The sequence below is a fragment of the Natator depressus genome, chromosome 2, assembly GCF_965152275.1.
Source record: "Natator depressus isolate rNatDep1 chromosome 2, rNatDep2.hap1, whole genome shotgun sequence".
NCBI lineage: Eukaryota > Metazoa > Chordata > Testudines > Cheloniidae > Natator > Natator depressus.
The window spans coordinates 6,672,940-6,695,284 of NC_134235.1; the positions used below are offsets into that span (position 1 = coordinate 6,672,940).

The following is a 22,345-nucleotide window of genomic DNA, read 5'->3' on the forward strand; positions in this document are numbered from 1 at the left end:
GCTGCACTCAGAGGTTAACAAGAACAATTTTTCACCCTCCTTCTTGTAACAACCTTTTATGTACTTGTCCCCTCTCTGGCTTCTCTTCTCCAGACTAAACAAAAACAATGTTTTCAATCTTTCCTCATAGGTCATGTTTTCTAGACCTTTAATCATTTTTGTTGCTCTTCTCTGGACTTTCTCCAATTTGTCCACATCTTTCCTGAAATGTGGTGCTCAGAACTAGATACAATACTCCAGTTGGGGCCTTATCAGCGCTAAGTAAAGTAGAAGAATTACTTCTCATGTCCCAGTGACAACACTCCTGCTAATACATCCCAGAATGATCTTTGTTTTTTTTGCAACAGTGTTACACTGTTGACTTATATTTAGCTTGTGGTCCACTATGAACCCCAGATCCCTTTCGGGAGTACTCGTTCCTTGGCATTCATTTCCCATTTTGTATGTGTGCAATTGATTGTTCCTTCCTAAGTGGAGTACTTTGCATTTGTCCTTATTGAATTTCATCCTATTTACTTCAGATCATTTCTCCAGATCATTTTGAATTGTAATCCTATTCTCCAAAGCACTGGCAACCCCTTCCATCTTGGTATCATCTGCAAACTTTACAAGTGTACTCTCTATGCCATTATCTAAATCATCGAAGAAGATACTGAACAGAACCCTGCTTAATGCGCCTCTTACACAGACAAAGAGAGAGAGAGCGCAACATCTAAAAGGTGTCAGGCTACCATAAGCAACAACCCTCAAAACGTGCCATAGGTTATTGTGGCTGCCACTGTGAACCATGTGACTGGATGCCCCACCTAAGGGATGCAGGCACAGGGAGGAAAGGGGGGCACAACCCCACGGGACAGCAGAGAGAGTGTGTGAACAGCAGCACTAGGCATGTAGGGAGCTGCTCTGCTTGGGAGTTAAAGGAGTCTCCTCTTGCATGGGCGGGTGGTGAATCCCAGTGCCGATAGCCCCTCGGATGCCTTGTTCTCCTCAAAGTTACTCAGCTGCTATGCGTCCAACAGGGGAAGCAGACAGTGTCCCCAGAGGTGGGTTACTAGTTCCTACATGTTTCACAAGTATGGAAGCATGAAACATAACCCCTGAAATACCATCTACGTTTATCTTGGGGCAACCCCATCTTCTGCTTCTTTTCTTCTTCGGTGCTCCCTTTTTTGCAAATCAGGATTTCTGAGCAGCTTCCATCAGTCCTGCTTCCTGTCCCATCCTTCCCCAGGCCTGCCTTCCCATTACAAACACTGGCCATTTACATAATAGCATTGGGCCTTTGTTTTCTTTCCTTTACCTATGTATGACACCTTTCCTTCCAAATGGCAGAGCAGGGGGTAAGAAGGTGCCCATGTTGCAATGTTCTAGGAGATACCCTCTCTGCACTCCTGACGTGGACTTTGGACAGGCATAGACGAGCTGGCTCCCCAGAAAAACCTTCCTAGATTTTACATAGAGCCAGTGCATGCCAATGCAGGGCTCTAGGAGTTCAGTGAGGGGCTGTGTGACTGACTCATGCCATGCAGATATGAAATACCACAGGATGGACAGATGGGTGGATAGTGTCCCTATGTCAAGTCTTAGGGTCAGCTTCATCCCTGGGGTCCATTATACTCCTTGGTGGCTTGTGTGTGATGAATGAGTGACTTCACTCCTGGTTCTTAAAACACAGGCATCAAGGTCACAAGTGGCCCCTATGTTGACAATCTCAGTGAGGAGATTAAGCGTGGAATTAGCCAGGACGGGCAGGGATGGTGTCCCTAGCCTCTGTTTACCAAAGCTGGGAATGGGCAACAGGGGATGGATCACTTGATGATTACCTGTTCTGTTCATTCCCTCTGGGGCACCTGGCACTGGCCACTGTCGGCAGACAGGATACTGGGCTAGATGGACCTTTGGTCTGACCCAGTGTGGCGCTGTTATGTTCTTATGAATGGGTCACGGCATCCAAACTCTCTTCCCCATCAGCAGCTGCAGTAACTAAGGGGCTATGCAGGTGCCAGACCTTTTCTGTGGCTCAAAATAGGATTTCAACCTCCATGTGTCTTAGCCTTCCCCCTTTTCCCATTCACTGCATTAACTTAAAAATAACCAAATCACTAAACCAGGGGATTAGACTAGACTGGAGGCTTCTTTTCTTGGTCGAGGATCTGCCTGCTTACACATCTACAGTAGACGTGGCTCCAAGCCACAAAATCTGGATCTGGGTCTGAACAAACTACCTCCAAATCTGAAGTCGTTTGTATGGGGATTTGGGGTAGTCTAGTTTGCAGAACATACAGGGACTGTACAATCAATTAATAAGAACAATCAACAAATGATTTCGATAATCAGACTTCAACCCTTTGCCCAAAACTCGGCTCAAGCCGGCACTTCAGACCACAGGCTGGGGTATAGAAAGGCCTGATTAACCTTTTTTGGGGAGGGGAAAAAGTTGGGGGCTGTGGTTTAATTTTCTTGGCTCTCCACTAGGACCAGAATGGGAAAACAAAAGCAAACAAGACAAAGGCAACTTTCCGGGTATTTTGGATCCACTGGAGTAAGGAATGCTCAGAAGGCTCAGAAGAAAAAGAGCCTTTTGTTACACCAATATAAGCCTGATTACTTAGACTGTGAGCTCATTGGGACAGGCCCCGTCTTCTTGTTCTGTGTTTTTACGGCGCCTGGCACCATAGGGGCCTGGCCCAGGATGGGGCTCCTAGGTGCTGCCATAAGAATAACGAATACACAATAATAATACATTACGAGACCAAGGAGGTTAATCATCCAATCTGAGAGGGGTTCATCGCTGAACCGCACCTCCAAAGCTTTCAAGGCTAGCCCAATGCCTCCAGTTATTTCCCTCAGAGATGGCTGCAAGCCCCACCCGGCTTCTGCCCCTTTGTGACTATTCCTCCCCTCCTCGGAGCCCTGGCCAAGGCTGGGCAGGAGGGTTTGTGTGGCGCAGCACAGGGCCCAAGGTGCCTGTCGTTTTCCTGAGGCTGTGGCTGATTTCACTGGAAGGTTAGTGGTGGGCTGACGGTCCACAGAGTTGGGTGCTGCGTCCCAGGCCACCAGGGCACAGACTGCCTGCTTTCTTGATCATGCCTGCATTGCATGGGAGACATGAGAGGACATGCTCTAGACCTATGCACCATTTAAGTCCCACACCGGGGGAGGGGGGGTTCCGGGGCTTACAAGGGGGACCTAAGTGATGCATTGACCTCGAATTGGCACTCTGCACAGGCCTGACCTTCACCTGGGGGGCTCACAGAACCCCCCACCCAAATCCTGCCCCATACAGCCCTGGTCTCCGTGTCAAACCTGGAACAGATTCTCTAGGAGTAGCCTCTTTGCTGCTAGTTCCAAAGACCTGATCAGGAACCTGGAGGCAGAGGACAATACTTCAGATGAGTGCCCTTTAGAAGAACCTATGCTATTAGACTAAGGGGGCTATGAGCAACTCCCTCCATTAAATAACGAAAACCATGTTAACTCTCGGGTGATTTGAATGCTCCCACTGAGCACAATTTGCAGAACTTAGCTGCATACCCATCACTCGGGCAGCTTGGAGAGAGAAAGATTCCCCAAAAATGTAGAGAAAACACAGGAGCCCAGGGAAACAGCAGTTTGGTGTCATAAGGAAAAACAACACCAGGGCTCTCCTGTTTACACGATGGAAGCTGCCAGGGCGTCACTTTCCAGCCAGAAACATGTGCCAATGCATTACTCAAGGCTACAGAGTGAAGGGGACCTGCCAATAACAGGATCATTCCCATATCCTCCCCCCGACGCCCCCTTTTCTACACATCACCCCACCCCCATCCAACATGCACAAGCTGTTATTGCATTTTAGCATTTGGGAATCAGCTGCGGCAAAAGCCACCCACTTCTCTTCCCACCACCGCTGGTGTTAATTTGCAGCCAATGCTGCATGTATCGTGCATGAACATCTTGACTGGGGCACGAAGGGGAGCTGACCAGCTGACGCCCGGGTAGTTCGTTATAAGGAACGAGGCTGCACATTTCACAGCTGCCGGATACGTGGACTGAGCCAGGCTCAGCCCTTTATTATTGCTTTCTAGCCATTTGGGTATCACGGGCCAGCAATTGTTCATTTGACTGTATACAGCACTCAGGGTCCAAAGTGAACATTTAGCGTAATGAGCTGTGCGGTAATATAGTGTTATTGCATTGCTGAAACCGGAGCAAAAATTCAAACACAACGTATATGTGATTATGATAGTGTGTTAAAGGATGTCCCATCCTATTAGGCCGCATTATAATGCCATCACATTCAGAAAGGCTGACGAGCGGGATATTTAAATAGGTCGCACTGTCTTGTATAGCTCCCTTTGGCAAATGCAAGGCCAAGGTATGCCGTGAGCATACACAGAGCTTTCTGATCTGAGTGACACTGATGGGGTGGCCACGTGGAGGGAAAAAACACTCAATGAATAACTCATCGAGGGCCAGATCCTCAGCCAGTGTCAATTGCCTTAGCTTTGCTGGCCAAAATGGTGCTGCATCGATTTCTATCAGCTGGAGTTTGGGGACATATTTAAATCCTGGGAATATAGGTGGAGTCCAGCAAAGCAATTAAAAGGCCCGCCCACCCCGTAGATGTGGGAGGAGCCACCGAACCTATAATTTCACTGATTATGCGGGATTAAAAAAATAAAACAGGGATGAGGATGCAGGGTCAAGACTGAGACTCCTGAAGAACAATGTCCTGGACTGATGCACACAGCAGATACAACATGGGCAACAAAAAGGGATGAAGGAATCTCAATGTTAAGGCCCTGGACTGGGACTCAGGAGAGCTCGGATCAGTTTCTGGTGCTGCTCCAAGCTCCCTATGTGACCTGGGGCAAGTCATTCCATCTCTCTGTTCCTTGCCTTCCCACCCCCCACCCCCCTGTCAAATGGGGATAGTAACACTTACCTTTCTCCCACCCCTTGTTCGTCTTGTCTATTTAAATTGAAAGCTCTTTAGGGCAGGAGAGACTGTTTCTGACTATGGGTCTGTGCAGCCCCTAGCATAATAGGGCCCTGATCTTTTTTGGTGCCTCTGGACACTGCTGTAATTCAAATACATAATCATCACAGAAGGGGAAAGTTCTCTGACACTACCCCGGCCAGTGTGTCTCAGTGGCCCTAGGAGAACAAATCTCGAGTGCTGAGAAGGCATTTCAGATTCCATTTTCCACTCTGCCTATAGTCTCCGGTGAACAGTTAAAAGGGCTGTGAATGGATATGTGCATATTTTTTTCTACTGGAGTAATATCTTCATTTGGAAGTGCCGTGGGTTAGGTGTGTAAATCTACACCCCAAATATGTGATGATTTTGAATCCAGCATTTGGCATCTCTTTACATCTAAATTCCACTGTATTCTCATGCAGAACACTTTGGGGCATTTGCAATACAGCCTGAATATGAGAGGATGTTAAATAATGATGAACTAAAAAAAAAAAAAATGATGCATAACCAAAAGGCTGAGCTTTCACCATGGCTCTGCTCATTAAATTACACATAAAAGTCCTCGTAGCAATAATGGGAATAGTTGCCTGTAAAACTCCCTGAACAACTGGATGTAAATTCCACCTTTAGTCTCTTTGGTATAACAGTGGCACTTCCTGAAGGTAATTGCTGATCTTTCTGCATTGTGGTCATGTCCACAAGCTGTTGAGCTGAGACTGGAACATTTGTCTATCTTTCCTCCCTTACATCCTAAAATGTTCGGGTGACTGTCGCGTAGCCGCCGACTCGGTGAGTGCACCAGGGCTGAAGCACCCACGGAAAAAAAATCGGGGTTGCTCAGCACCTGAGGGCCGGATTAATCTTTAGTGGGCCCCGACATCCGGAGTGCAGCCCCGCCCCCTGCTCCGCCCTGAGGCCCCGCCCCACTCAGCCTCTTCTCTCCGAGGCCCCGCCTACCACTCGCGCTGGGGAGAAAGGGCAGAGAGGAACACCCACCAGCAAAACCAAAAGTCAGCGCCTGTGGACTGTCATGCTGGCCTGCCAGCCAGATCCGTGGAATACTGCGCTTACCCTCAGATCCTGCAAACTCTTATGCAGACGCTTCACTTTAAGAATGTGAGGAGTCCAATTGACTTGGTTTGCAGAACAAGAGCCAAAAGGCAGAGCATGGACGATGGCAGTGATATGGCCCACTAACATGTCTCAGCTGTGAGCATCTCTACCAGTAAAGTTTCTACTTCCATGGCCTGCCTTCTGGAAATGCCAGCAATGCATGCCAATGGAGATGGGTCTTTGTGGGCAAACAGGACATCTGTTCACCAGGTACTGCACCAAGCCCAATTCGCTTCACCACACAGACATTAGGTTTTGGCCAGTGCTGACCTGGGTTGGATTTATGGCAGTGATGGAAAACAAAATCCCTTGACCCTATTGTTATTCGGTGGCACCTGAAAACAGGGCCATACTGTGCTAGGCACATGTCATTAGTGCCTGCCCTGAAGCTCCTACAAACTAAATAGTCAGGACAGATAATGGGACTATTTGCATCTCTGTTTTATAGATGGGGACTTTAGGCCCAGAAAGATTAAATGACTTGCTCAAGGTCACGCAGAGTCTGTGGAAGGGCCAGAACTGAAAGCAGATCTCCCAAGTCCTAGCCCAGTGCATTAACCACTAGACCATGCTCTATGCCTTTTTAGGCTTTCCTGCAGAGCTGTTTTAAACTGATCCCGCAAGATGCGGAGCACCCTCCACACACGCTGCGGTCGGTAGCAGATGAAGTTGTACAGCGTCCTCTATCCAGGCCCTTTGCTTTCAAACGCTGAACGCGCAAGAGAGAGACACGCCTGCAGAACCGTACCTCATGCAAAAGACGTGAGCGGGATATGGCAGACAAAAGCAGGTCGGGTTCCAGCCCTTCTGCTCTGCACACTCAGCCCACTGATAATTGCTTGTTTTGTGGAGGCTCTGTGGAACACTGATCCTGGGTCCCAGGCTTTGCATCCCAAGCCCCCTGGTTTCTCCACATCACAGTCTAGGCCACAGTGGGGCTGCTGGAACTCCTCATGGCCCGTGGGGTTCTAGCCAGGATGCTATTGGCCCACTGTGTGACTAGGATGAACCGGAGGGGGTACTGCAGGACATCTAGAGAGTACTTTGGCAGTATCCGTCCAAATTATGCTTGGCTCAAGCCAGCATTATTGACCCCTCCACTCTCCTGATTGCTGAGCTCACATGCACAAATAATGAGATGTTTTTATGTAAAGAGTGATTTATCCAGACAGGGTTATGTACAAGGCAATAAACGGCTCTGTGACGGGGCACGACTCACCACTGTGGTGCCTCCTGCTGGCTGTCCAGGGAATTAGCACTGCATGCCAGGGCTGGTGGTGTCTTGCCCACTGTCACCTCTGTTCCTGGACCCACGTCACTCCCAGGACTGCGGTGTCCTCTTCATGACACTGCCCTCCAGCTGTGCCACACTCTGTGTCCCCCCTTCTGGGGGAACTGTAGTCCCCTGTCCAGCCACTTCCTTCAGTGGCAAGCGCAGTCTACTGTTTAGGGAGTGACTGAAAGTTCTCTGTACTGCAGCTTTTCTTATATGGGCCTGCCTGGCCCTGATTGGCTGCTCCTATAAGCCCTTCTGTGATTGGTTCCCTCCTACACAGCCTCCCTAGGGCTCTATTAACCCCTCAAAGCCCAGTGTGGGGCAGGTGCCCCATCACAGGCTCTCAGAGATGAGCAGTGGGGACACCTCGAGCGTTATTTCTCCCGCACAGCGAAGTAGACGTTTCAACAACTGTGGCATGAAGGTGGATCACGATTTCATGAGGCCATGACTTCTTCACACCACATGGGATGGAAGTGGCATGTTGTGGCCATCTCAAAGGAGCAGAGCTTAGGTCAAAGGAGGGGCTAAGCTCCACCCTCTGCATGTAACATTGCAGGAAAACCTTATGGCAACAGCATTGTATTTCAATCCGACGGGAAGCAAAGGTGGGGTTAGTAACTGACTAACCTTTGGAGGGAGGGGTTAGTAACTGAATAACCATTGAGGGGAGGGGCCAGCAACTAAATAACCGTTGGAGGTAGGGGCTAACAATAAAATAACCTTTGAAGAGAAGGGTTAGCAACTGAATAACCATTGCAGAAAGGGGCTAGAAACTGAATAACTATTGGAGGAAGGGTTTAGCAACTGACTAACCATTGACAATGGACTAACCGTTGGAGGGAGGGGCTAGCAACAAAATAACCGTTGGAGGGAGGGGCTAACAACTGAATAATCATTGGAGGGAGGGGCTAAGAGCTGAATAACTGTTGGAGGGAGTGGCTAGCCAACCGAATAACCATTAACAACTATCTAATTGTTGCAGGGAGTGGCTAACAACTGAATAACTCTTGCAGAGAGTGGACAATGTGGAAACCGAGCAATGTGGCAGGTCACATACACTGCTAAGTTTTCAACCACTGGCTCTTTTGCACTAAGCCACATTTGCTGGAGTGTTTATAAGAGCTGGAGAGTGGATACAGAAAAAAAGTATTCTGAATACCACTGAAATCTCACCTTTCAGCTATATCTGTTTCCATGACACAGACATGTCCCGGCATGCAAATTATATCTGTGTCCAACCATTTTCTGGATATTACACCAAAGGGGGTCATGTGTGGTCCCTGCCGATAGCTAAGGACTAACTGATTGTCATGGTTATTGCCAGATGTTTATATGGGAAACAATTTTACATGCATGCAACCTGCATGATATCTACAACCCTTCTGGGAGTGAAACCTACCACCGAAGGAGAGGGAGTCTGAGCACTGACCCAATCAACATGAGAACAAAGGACACCCATGGACACAGCCTATGTTTACTGTTTGACATCTATGCAGGCTGTATACAAGAAGAATTGGCCCAAGTGGTTATCCATTACAGGATAGGACTCTCAGTCAGCAGGGGAGGTCTCATGAACAGCAGACCCCAGCTTTATGGGCTGGACAAGCACTGGAAGGACTAACATTTGGGTAAGAAATACCTTATTAGACAGGAAAATAACTTGTTGATAAGTATAGGCTATAGACGGTGTTGTATATTTTTTTAGCCCGTTACCAAATCCTTTTACTTGCCTTTATTTTAAATCTTCATCTCAAGCTCTATTAAATAAACATTAATTTGGTTTTGCTATACATATGTCTGAGTGCCTTGTGCTAAGGACAGCATTGAACTGAGGTGAACTGGGGCGCGCTGTCTCACCACGGGGCGAACGCTGCAGATGTCCAGAAGATAGGGGACTGGGCACTCGTGTGTAACAAAGTGGGGTAGGTAAATTGCTAACTTGCAGTGGGACACGGCAGGGCTCATGGAGCCCAGTATGTTGCCAATCAGCCAGCAGCTGGGGAGAGTTTCCCCTGGTGGGCACAGAGAGGGCTCCCTCCCGCTGCGAGCGGGTGGTAGTGATTAACCCAGCACAAATTGGATAACCCTGAAAAGTGTCACAGCTTCTCACGCTATTGGGAGGGACCCAGACACTTCAGTAGCAGTTTTGTGTGCATGAGGAATTAGGGTTTGCAAGCAGCAAGGATTAAAAAAGGAAATATTTTTGGGGAGTAGGTGCTTTTTTTGCCGCTCTGTCTCCTGTGTCGTGCAATAGAAGGCAAGAGTTTAGCTCAGAGTTCTGCCAGATGAACAGAGAGTAATAAAGAGGCTTTTATTTGGTGTCCACTTCTACTGCCCACGCTTTAAAAGAAGAGATACAAGAATGATTCAAGGCCTGAAAAACGTGACCGACAATGAGAGACTTAAGAAGCAAAAGGAAAAGGAGTACTTGTGGCATCTTAGAGACTAACAAATTTATTTGAGCATACAGCTCATGAAAGCTTATGCTCAAATAAATTTGTTAGTCTCTAAGGTGCCACAAGTACTCCTTTTCTTTTTGCGAATACAGACTAACACGGCTGCTACTCTGAAACCTGTCATTAAGAAGCAAAGTCTATTGACCTTACCCAACAGAAAGTTAAGTGGCAACTTGGTCATGATCTATAAATGCCTAGATGGATAGAAGAGATCAGATACTAGATGGCTCTTTGACCTAGCAGACAATGCATAAAAATGCCCCACAGCTGGAAGTTGAAGCTAGATAACCTCAAAATGGAAATAAGACATAATTTCTTAGCAATGGGGATAATTAATCATTGGAACAGATTACCAAGGCATGTAATAAATTCTCCATCACATGGGAGTTTTGAAATCAAGATTCAGTGTCTTTCTAAAAGATATGCTCTGGTTCAGCCACAAGTTATTGGGCTCGATGCAGGACTCATTGGGTGAGATTTTATGGTTTGTGTTAGGCAGAAGCTGAGGCTAGATGATCACAATGGTCCCTTCTGGCTTTATAACCCATGTATTTTAAAAGCATCTGATGAAGGAGCAGATGCTGGATTTCAGGGTCATACAGCAGCTAAACAGGTTTTAGAAATCAGAAGCTCCGAGACAGCATCATGTACACGACGGAGGTAGACTATGCAGACTAGGTATAGCTGCTGCTACCAGTCCTTTTGGCCCTCCAGGGTATTTTAAAAGTTCTTTGATTTCTATTCTTCTTTCCTGGTGCAGATAAACTTGGGACAGAATTAGCTATGTACTAATTAAGTGCCCAATTCAGCAAAACACTTAAGCACCCACTTAACCTTATTTGATTACCCTGTCACACCTGAGTCTTTCTGAAAGATTCACACCTGCCCTGCTGTTTACAGTGAATCCAGTTGACATCTGGGATTTTCAAAGGAGACTCACTGGAGTCAGGCACCCAACGCCCCTGGCATTTCACTGCAAGCTGGGCAGCTGACTGCCTTTTGTGTCTTTGAAAATCTCCCAACTTGTGTGTTTATTTCCTCTTGCTATCCCTTTTCCCTACGCTCTATTGTGAGCCTGTCTCATAAATTGCAGTTTGTTCATGGAATTACCGAACGCCCCAGGTGCAAATACCTTTTCCACCCACTAATACAGTCTCCACCTACACAGCAGGCCCATAAACACTGTATTTCAAGCACAACTTATGCAACCACCTGCAAACCTTTGTCCCACATTGCTCATGTCTTTCTGGGAGGGTAACATTTGGTTTTTCTTCACTGTGACCTAGTGTAATCCTTCCCCTCCTAACTAATTCTCACTAGTGTTCTGTCCAATCAGTGCAGTCCATCAGCAACAGTATAATCCTGAATAGCTCTCGAGGTACCCACAGCTACAAAATGGGAAATGACAGACAAGCTGCACCTGCCAACGCACGTCAAAGTGCCGCTGGTCACCAGCCTAAGCTCCATGGGCAGCAACAAGCAGAACTATCTTCATAGCTAATGCCATCTCTCGAACCTGCCAGAGTTTTTGTTCTTCCATAGTCCACTGTAGCCTCTCCAAAGCAGTCTCTCTGATCCAGTAAAGTTAATCCTGAATTTGGAAATGTTATAGTAGCCCATTTGCCCAACAGTTGTTGCTGGGACATGGATGAGGGGGAACCCACCTTCAGTTTGATCCTGTCCTGAATGTGAAAGGCAGGTAAAATTTAGTGCCCAATCCTGAGCACCCTGAACTCTCAATGACTTCAGTGGAAGCGCTTTGCAAGAAGGTGGCATTAGCTCTCAACCCACATAGGATCCTGCCTCTAAGCATGATCAGTTCAGCTGTCAGCCGCAAATCATGACATACAAAGATGCAAACATAGGGATGGAAAAGACCCATTAGATCCCTTTTAGTCTGTCCTCTGCACATTCCAATGCTGCCTTGTTCTCTAAAGAACATTCTCAACATTGCCCAGTCTAGTTTTAAGGTCTCAAGTGCTGGGTTTCTCACCTCTTCCCGCAGGAAGCTATCCTATCCCAACAGATCTCACTGTCCGGAAGTTTTACCCAGTGTTCACTTTGCATCCTATTACTCCTAATTATCCCCTTGTCCTAAACAGCCTCTCAGTCTCCTTGATGTTTGCACTCAATAAACGCAGCAACATACATACAGGTGAGTTTCCTGCCCCCAGAGACACCTCTTGCTGCAGAAGACCTATGGAGTGGAGCAGAGAATATGGTCAAATGACAACCATGCTCAAACTTGTCATCCTAGTGTTTATACTAGGTACCTTGGTGAGCGACAAGTGGGATAGGTACCATGGTCAGAGGCAAGCTTTGCTCCTCACTAGTCCCTTCTGTCTGAGGTCTCAAATCGCAAACATATTATGAATTAAGCTTCTCAAGACCTTAAGAGGTAGGTGTCACTGTGTCAGCTTCACAGATGGGGAAAGCAAAGCTGTGGCTGAGGAGTTTAAGTGACTTGCCGAAGGTCTCCAAGGGAATCGGTGGCCGACCTCATGTTTCTTAGTCCTATTCTTCTGCCACAAAGCCATCCTTCAGATGCTTCTAGACAGTGGTAATCCACAAACCAAATGCATCTGGAGCCTTTCCTGACTATTCCTGTTAGAGACTATGAAATGGGGAAAGGATAACATCTAACCCTGACTGACGGTGACATACACTGGGCTCAGCAGCTGAGGGTCTGGCCCCTTTGAAAACATCTAGTCCAGTGCGTTTTTCTGAACCACGCCAGCTCATATTGGAGGGCATTCTGGAGGCAGCCCAATTCCTTGGGCCTCAGGGACACCGCACATCCCCACTTGCTGTTGCAATGTCCCAAGTCCAAACGAGAGCTGGAGGACAAGTCTGTCTGCTCTTTGGAGTGACATCTAGAAACCCGTGGAAGAATCCTTGAGACAACTAACGAGCATTTCCTACTTGCCCCAGATCACTCAGCTACATTTATATGGATCAAACCCCTTGGCTTTAAAGGCTCTGCAGTGAGAAATAAAGGAAATACGACTTTGGGAAAGGGAAAAGGTTACTAATGCAAAACAAGAACCATCACCAATAATTCTTGAGCCGGAGTCAAGGGTTCAACCTGAAAAGTACTGGCAGAGATTATGGGTTCAATGTCTGAGGTGGACCTCCTATATTTTCCTCACCAGGCTTTTGCAACAACCAGAATTGGCACAGGGACTCAGACAGGCCATTGCATGCAGACACAGGATATTTTGCAAGTGCTAATCAGTTTCACATTGGTGGCATTCAGTCAATGAAATTGCTAGTTCTTTATCTTTAATATTGTGCAGATATGAATAGGGGCCCAAAAAAATCCACAAATATTTGACATCCAAAAAGAACTTTGATTCATTCCACATCGGAGACCCTTTCATATTTGTTTTCCAGGAACATTCAAGTGCTCAAACTTTACTAGAGATCCCCACAAAAAGCCAATATAAAGCTTTAATGCTCTGGTATTTGCCAAAAAGCTAATTTTGAATTTCACCTTCAATTGTAATAATAAAATAAAGAAAAGGTCATGATATGTTGGTTGAATGCATAAATCATCCTATAAGGGAATGGTGTGATTTATGGAACTAACCAGCGCTACACAAAACCAGTCACACGGAACTCTTTGCAAATTCTTCATGTAGAGAAAAACATCTCGCAAAGAAATTTGTGGAAATTCTTGAATAACAAATTTCACAATCTGCTCATCAACAGAAAAAGAGACAAATGACTGCTTTGTTAGGATTTATTTGCTCAGCTCCAATATTGAGCATATTGATTCACAACTCACCTGAGATACAAAAGCTCCCACAAAATCAACAGTGAAGCACTTATAGTGTAATCCTTCTACAATAGCTAGAGCCAAGCCAGGACTAAAAAGATACCCTGTGTGAGAATACTAGGCACTACAAGGTTCATCTGTGTCTAGCAGCCTCATTGGAAAATCTCCTTTAAATTCATTATAACCAAGTCCTGTCTCTTTCTCTATCACAGGGGTTAGCCTGGGTCCACTCCTGAGCTGGGTATTATATAGAGGCAGGCATGAGCCACAAATTTCAAATCTAGATCCAAACTTTCCCATGATCTGGGAGGCTGTTTGAATCTGGTGTTTTAAAGAGACAGGGTCTAGCTGTGAAATTCAGATGCAGATCAGAACTTCTCCAAAGTGTGGGGGTGTTTGGGTCAGACCCATTCCTAGTATCATGTCTCAGTTTTGAACCATCTCCTTGCTGATAGCTCGGTCAGGAACTGAGAAGGAATAAATAAACCAAAATGGTTTATGCGGGCACAAAAATAGAGGTAAGAAGCCCTGTTTTGAAGCTGAAGAGTCTGTGACTCCTCATTCCTGTCTAGTTGAAGGAGATTAATGGGATCTATCTTCAGACAGCGCCACGAACACAGGCTGCTTCTGAGAGCACAAAACCATTCCCTTCATGCCAATAATGCAGAAAGGTTAAGCGACTTTGGCACCAGCAGGTATCAGCGTGAGAGCTGAGATTAGAACTCAGGAACCCAGCTTTCAGTCTCACGTTTAGTCCATTACATCCCATCCCCTTCTACCTCACAGGTTCCCTATTTTATCTCTTGCCATGCACAGCATATGCTGTGCACTCTAGGAATCACTAGAGAAAGAAACACAGCAAAGAAAGGAGGGAGAAAACATTTATCACTCGCCCCCCACCTACCCACACAGACGATACTGAAGAGCTTTTACAGTTATAGATGGGACCATGATCAAAATCTCCATTCACGTTATCTTGATTTGGTGTCAGTCCTATCTGACCCTGGAAGTCACTTCAGATTACGTATTTCCTATGCACTAAATTGGGGAGGTGTTGCACGGTGGAACCTGACATGAGAGATGACTTGAGTCATAGTCCTTTCAGGCCATGGTTTATTGTGGGGTTAGGGGGCTTTTGAAACCTGCTTGTTGATGGGTAAGAATCTCAGATCGTCTCTGAGGCTCCATTAGAAACAAATAAATAAGGCACGAAGCCTGAGAAACAATGAAAGCAACCTGAGCTTGTTCCTGTTAATCTGCTCTGCGTTTCAATTACATGCTAATAAAATGCCACCAGAATTACTGATCCTGCTTAGGGTGGATAACAGCTTTAAGATGAGGGAGCAGGAGGCTCAGATACCATGGAGATGGGCACAGTCTCAAAAACAAACTAGGGCAGGAGAGATCTACTGTACATGCCCCCCCTTCTACCTGAAACACAAACAGCTTTCAGCACTTACCCAGGAACTCCGCCTGGCTGCTGTCTTTTGGGCTGCTCATGCAGTTTTCCAAATAAATCCCATCCTTAAAACAATCTTCCTTCTTCTTGGGCAGCCCCGACACCTCGCTGGGCTGATCCAGCACCTCCCCTCCGGAGCAAGAGCAAGGAGTCTGCATGATGCCACAGGGGTGGGAGCTGCTGCTGGTGGTCAGGCAGGTGTCCAGCCATTGGCAGAGCATCTGGCAGGCAGCTTTGCTAGGGCTCCTGTTGCCCACCACCAGGTACTCAACCGAGAAGTCCCGCTCCTGAGCCTTGGTGGGTTTCCGTCGCACGTGCCCACCTTCTGCCGGGGACATGGTCTGCTTCATCTGGAGGAACTGCTTGTTGGACTGGAGGAAGGAGTACCTAGTGGAACTGTCACACAATTTTAGCACGTCGTCAAAGCTCTCCATACCCAGATAAGTGCGGGTGGACTCCAGGAAAGAGTCGAACTGGTAGGTGCGTATCGGCTGGTGGTCACATATGCCAGTGGGTTTCAAGACCTTCATGTACAAGGTGTACCTCCTGGGGTCCGGGTTCTGGATAATCCAAGAGCACAGAGAGGAGTTCAATGGGAAGACAGCAAACGAGGAGAAATACCCAAAGAATTTCCCCTGGACCAGGGTGGTGCAAGGAGTTTGTCCTAGGTCGAGGGCGACCACTGTCCACACTAAGAAGAGTGGTGATATCAAAAGCAGGTTCAGGGCAAAGCCAGTGCTCCTCATCCTAGGTCTCTGGTCCTATGGAACTCAAAGTAATTGTCAGGCAGGTGCCAGATCTTGGACATAACAGGTGCAAGCTTAGAGGGAAAGAGAGAGTTTATGAGACTCTATGCGAAATCAACCCGATCTTCCCATGTTCGGACTTGGGCTCCCCCTTGTGGCCATACGCAACACCTGGGGAAGAAAAGAAAGAGAGGAGAGAGTTTCTTTTATTAACTCTCAGTAAAACAGACCGGCTCTGAGACTCGGGGGGGGGGGGGCATCCGCTCTCCCCACACCCCTCCCCGCCCATGGCACAGCTGTGAGAGACGCGCCGGCGCCCTGCCAGGGAAGGAGCTGCACCGGGGGGCGATGCTGGGCAGCCTCCAGCAGAGAACGGGGGTCGCTCGCCTTCGGTTTTCTCCGCCAGGCGGATCTCAGTGGCGCCGGCCCCGCCGCGGGGACCGGGGAATGTGTTCCCGGCTCCGCACGCTGGCCGCCCGCTCGGCTGAGCCCGGGCGGCCGGGGGCAGGTACTTTAGGTTTATTCTCCGGAAGCCTCCGAGCCCTGCTGCCCGGACGAAGCCCAGCCGGAGCCCTCGCCTGCCCAGCGGCCACGGGCTCTTGCTCGGCCGCGGATCTGGGGGCAGCGCCCGGGAGCTCCGGCTGCCTCGCCCGCTGCGGTCGGCTGGGCTCCGCCACTCCGGGCGGGCTGCAGCGTCCCACCGCCGCCCCTCTCCTTCCTTCCCCTCCCGGGGCCCAGCCAGGAGCCCGGCCGCGGGGCAGTGTCTGCCGGGGAGGGGTGGTGGGTCCCGCGGCGGAGGCGGCCCCTTAGCCCCCGCCCCGGGCTGGGGAGATCGGTCCCGCGGCGGGGAGCCCCCTGCCCCGCTGCCCATCCCGATACCCACGGAGACCGCAGCCAGCGAGCTCCTCCGCGCCCGGGGCGCTGCGCCCCGCACAGCCCCGCGGCCGCCCCCACCCGGGCCGCCCCCGCAGGAGGGAGAGGGGCTCAGCCGGCAACCTGTGCCCGGCGCTGCGCTCCAAGCTCCCCCCCCCCCCACGGTTCCTTCCCCTCCTCACCTCCACCACTGCCCCGGGGTCCTCCCTGTGCGCCCCCCACCACTGCCTCGGGCTCCTTCCCCTCCGTGCGCCCCCCTCGCTGCCCGAGGGTCCTAACCCCTCCTGTGGGCCCCCAGTGCCCGAGGGTCCTTCCTCCCGTGCGTGCTCCGCACTGCCCAGTGGCCCTTCTCCCCTGTGCACCTCCACACTGCCCAAGGGTCCTAACCCTCTCCCCTAACCCCCCTCCCCCCCCCCTGCAGATGCCCACGGGTCTGTGCGCTCTGTAAACCTCCGGCACTGCCCAAGGCTCCTAACACCCATCCCCTTTCTTCCCCGCACAGCCCAATGGGCCCCTTCCCTCCTTTGCACCACTTCCAGCAGGGCTTCCCCACTACCCAAGAGACCCCTGCCCCAGTGCCCCCCAGTGCTCACAGGACACCTTCACCTGTGCTCCTCCGGCCACCCCCCACGCGCGCGCACACACACACACACACTCACATACAAAGTTCCTGCTGGGGCTAGTTAGGAAAAGGAGGGGAGGGGGTCAAGATAAACTGAAGCGTCCTCTCCTGGCTCTGGGATCTGGGTGCAGAGTCCTCCTGGGGCTCCCCACCAGCTGATGAGTGGCTACAGCACGCGGATCAGTGCAGAGTGCGCTCTGAAGCCTGTTTGAGACACTGGGGCACAGGGGACCCATGGGGAGGTGGGGGAGGGGCACTCCAACATTTTTAGGAGACCTACCGCCTTAAGGGCAGGGTGGGGAGATACAGGCACTATCCCCCTTGCAGGAAGCTGATTGCATTGCCAGGCCATGCCCTCATTGGGCAAGGGGGGTGGGTGGGATTATATCATCACCAAACCAAAACTCTTCAGCCCCTCTATCTATCTGATGTTCCCCCGGGATGCACCGGGGTCCCCGTGCTCTGGTCAGCGTGACTGTGCAAACTGGAAGTCTGGTCATGAGAGAGGGAATGGTGCCATGCGGTCACTTGAGAGAGGGCAGATTAAAGCAGGTCACCCCATCTTTAGGGCTGGGAGCCTGGCAGATGGCACGGCAGTGCATGGGGGACCTGCCAGCATCCTAGTCTCATATGCAGATGGTTGCCCATTGTCTGATGGCAATGATTCTCCAAATGTGGTCCAGACAGCACAGGCTTGTCCCATGGTGCCAGCTCCTCAGATTTCAAAGCCAAAAGGGATTATTATGATCTTCTAGCCTAACCAGGCCCATGTGATGCAGGGGAGAACCTGACCAGGGATTCCTGCACCTAGCCCTAAACTTCTGGTTGAATTAGAGCAGATCTTTCTGAAAGCTGTCCCTTCTCTATTAAAAGACTACAAGCGATGGAAAATCCACTGCAGCCCTGGGTGAGCTGTTCCACCGCTTAATCGCACTCACATTGTAAAAACCTGCATTACAAGAGAGTTTAAAAATATATAAATACTCCCCTAACGTGAATTAGCCCTGTAAGCAATTGGTATAGTTCCTACAGGGATGATACGTGATCACCAAGGGGAGAAGGGATATGCTTTGTACAACACTCTCTCTAACAATGTAGTTCATGCTAGGAAAACGTTTGAGAACTCCTGCCTTAGGCCCGTTCTGGGTATATATGTGCTCAGATTAGAGCACATAGTTCACAGCAGGACACATCAGTTACTGGGATTCTCAGTTAGCAGGAGGTGTACTGACCCATTCAGTCTAGACACCATCTCCCTTTGCAGCCAGCATCTCTGATCGCCCAGACACAGCTGGCCATCCGTCCTGCAGCTCTGGAGCCCTGTTCCCCAGCATCTCAAATGTACTCAGTTTCCACTGACCTATGTTCCTGCAGCCAGTCAGTTCACTGCTAACCAGTAGGAAGGCTCTGTACAATCAGATTTCTAACGCATCAGGGATTCTCCATGTTGAGCCATACACCCAGTTTTCCAGCAGATCTTGAATTCACTCAGCTGAGCTCTATCACCATGAGAGACCATAAAATTAGAGATGGGCCCAATCCCCATAAACCCTAGTCCAACATCCACACTTTAGCTCCAGAGCCTAATTTTGTGCTTGGTTCACAGCTCTATAAGGGTCTATGACACTGGCAGACCCGGTGTCAGCTCATGCCAAGGTCCCCATGTCTCTGCTGAACACTGAGAAATACATATCTGGAATCAGCCTGGCTCACCTGTGTGTTAATATTGTTCAAATATGTCTTAGAATGATAAGAATGTGTTTAGGGTTAAGACTTTATTGAATTCTTGTAAATTGCTGTGTGCACTAATCTCACAGCATTTGTAACAAGTATTGTAAGGTGCAATTTGAGTGGTTGTATTATGAGGCTCTGTGACTGGGTAAATCACCGGACAAGAGAAAGACATTGACTAGTGTGAAGTGCTGATCTCCAGCAAAAGGTGTTACGTCCTGTCCAACAGGGAAGGTCCAGCAACACTAGATGGACTATTGTGGGACATTAAAGAGGACAAAAGATGTTGTTGTTCTGCTCCCCTGCCCATGACGATGAATTAGGCAAGTGGATTCTTCCTTTCAGCTGCGTTCACAGATGAGAGCACATGGGAGGAGGGGGATAAAAACCTCTAACAAGAAGGAGCTGTATCTCTATGCTTCTTGGACTTGGGGGCGGAAGGGGGCAAGGTTTCCTAGGCATAAGCAAGAGATCCCCAGTGTTCAGCATGGGTTAGCTCTAAAGGACTTATACAGCTTGCTTATATAGACACTTCTGGTACTAAAACTGTAACTGATTTGTGTATACATGTTTACCTGCTTTAACCTTGTAAATAACTCTCTTGTTTCCTTTTCTTACTTAATAAATGTTTATATCGTTTATTATAGAACTGGCTACAAGGGTTGTCTTTGGTGTAAGATCTAAAGTGCAATTGACCTGGGGTAAGTGACTGGTCCTTTGGGACTGGGAGTAACCTGAATATAGCTGTGATTCTTGGTGTAAGGGACCATCTAGCACAAAGGTAAACTTATCTGGGTGGCAAGATAGATAGGAGTACCCAAGGAGACTGTGATTCCATGTTTAGGCTGTTGTAGGGCCTCAGGAGTTTACACATGATAATCAGTTGATGAATTCTAAGTATAGAACTTGCAACCCATTTGGGGTTGGTACCCTGCTTCCTATCAGTCTGCCCTGAGGTTGGTCCTCATGCTCTTGAGTCACTGCATGCAGTGTTACAGGGCAAACCGAAATCACAGATCTGAACCTCTCTGAGCTTTAAGAGGGTTCAAAAGGTAGGTCTGACTTCTGCAGCCTGGGTTTATTTCCACTTAAAGTTGCTGTGAAAACTATGCAAGCAGAGTGATCAGACACTAATTGGCATGGAAATCGAATCCATCTATACTTTAATCCATCAGAAATCTGAATCCCAGGTCTGGTACCAGCTGACACGCTTGCCAAACTTGATAGCCCAGTTTTCACTAGGTCAAACTCCACAGCCTAACCAGATTTCTAACATGCCTTAAATCATGCCACTCCCCAGAACCAGATTTCAGGAAACAGACCAGGATGGAGACAGGAAGCAATGTTTAATTTTAATGCAACTTGCATGCATCAGCCAGGGATCACGTGAGCACCAAGAGAGGTCACCATGATTAATGATTAGTAAGGCTAAGTCTTTCTATCATCTCCTCTGCTTCAGTGAGCAGTGGGAGCCCTGCTTAAGTGGCTGACTCCACAGGAGCAAAGAAGAAGAGACGAACAGCTCCCCCAGCAATTCTCCCCTTTCTCTAACCCTAAGGAAGCCCCTCCATGGGTGCCCCTTGGGAATCAAGCCATGCTGCTTGTGAGAGGAGAAAGCCATAGTTCATGGCGTCATGCCATGCGCTATTTCTGTGGGGAACCCCCCGATGAAGTAATGCTGACTCAACTAGGAATATCTGGTCCATCTCACAGTGAAACACTCCCTATATGTGGTTTTGGAAGCAGTGACTGGCAGGGATTACACGTCAACACAGCAGGGCAAGAGGGCCAGGAACAGGGGTAGGTACAGTGACAGGTATCCTGAGATCCAGTAATTTAAAGGCCAAACCCCAAAGAGACTCTACAAGTTGGAACTCTCCAAGTCTCCTGTGCCCCCCAAAGCAGGTATTCCTGCATAAGGGGCAGCCTGACCCAGGTAAATAATAAATAACATTTGCCAGCCTCTAACTGCCTCAGACACTCCAGGACTCATGTTGTAAAAGCCAACAAACTTTAACTAAACAGACCCGTTAATGGGACGCTGCGTTATGGCTGTTAGGCCTCAGGATTGATTTCCTCTGCACGTAGTCCCATCTGGAAGGGTTTGCCATAAGAAATATAAACATATTGTTTCTCCTTCAACTCATCCTTGCTGAAGTGGGAAATGTTAAGAGAAAAAATAAATGCACAAACACCTGGATCTCCAGCACAATGCGCTATAAACCCAGCAGTGTGTGGGCAGAATGGCGTACTGCAATGTATTGGCTAAAGGCCCAATCCCGCAAGCTTTACACAGGCCAAATTTCAAGTGAAGTCAAGAGCAGTTTGGCTGAATGTTTCCAGGGAAGTACTTCTAATTACACAGAAGGACAGACTGCTCAAGTGTTGTGGACAATGGATGTGTCTACAATGCACACTGCATCCAGGCTTAGGTTTGAGTCCAAGCCCCCACTTCTGTCCACACACAAAGCAGTCTGACTCAGATCAGCAGGCACTCAGGACCTGCGTCCTTGGACCCTGCTAGGGGGTTGGGTCAGAGCCTGAGTCCGTCCTGCTGTGACTCAGGTCAAAACCTTCTCGTTTTGCAGTGTGGATACAAGTCAAGCTGCAGACCCAAATCAGAAGCTGTGTGTATAGTGAGGTATGGACACTTTATCACAGTTGTGAGACCTGGGTCCAGCTTTACAATGCAGTGCGGGCACTCAAGCATGGACTTGAAAACACTGAGTCCCCAAACCCGGATCCCACAGACGCAGGATTAGTATGCAGTGTAAACACACCATAATATGCCATTCCCCGGACTTCAGCCTACAGAAGACATAACCCAGCCAATCATCGATCACAGCGGGATCTGTCACTGACACCGGCTCCTCTTTAGCTTGAGTGCAACACAAGACCGGAACTCTACCTCTGCTAGCGACTGTGACGGAAAAGCAACCACAGAACGGTGACAGCTGGCTCCCCCACCTCGGCAAGGATAAACATTTGAAGAGGAACAGATTTTTGCCCCCACATGAGTCAGAATTCATTCCTGACAATCCAAAGGCAAGAAAGAGTCTGGCAAGTTCAGAGTGAAAGTGTCCTCCCTGGTTTAACTTGTGTGTGTAAACAGAGCTAAAGCAGAGAGCTATGCAGACAGACTTCTAGAAACAGCAAGAAAAGACCTTGGCTCCAATTGCTTATGCAATCAGCCTAGCACCAGGCTGCTGTAGGAGCCAGGGGAAATAAACCACCTTGGGTTGTTTCTCTCTCCACTTATTAGTCGTCTGTATTCTAGTAGCCCCTAGCAGCCCCCACCAGAGTCTGGGCCCCTCTGTGCAAGGTG

At 48.8% G+C, this 22,345-nt stretch overlaps 1 protein-coding gene across 10 annotated transcripts in view; it reads right to left on the bottom strand.

Annotated features, from left to right (window-relative positions):
* Positions 1-22,345, bottom strand: part of ADGRB1 (adhesion G protein-coupled receptor B1) — a 370,873-nt gene that overhangs the window by 255,794 nt on the left and 92,734 nt on the right. For all 10 annotated transcript variants that reach the window (XM_074943756.1, XM_074943760.1, XM_074943759.1 and 7 more), the window contains exon 2: positions 15,050-15,965. In XM_074943756.1, coding sequence (XP_074799857.1) covers positions 15,050-15,794 — 745 coding nt within the window. In that variant the 5' untranslated portion in view covers positions 15,795-15,965. The remainder of the gene's footprint in view (positions 1-15,049; positions 15,966-22,345) is intronic.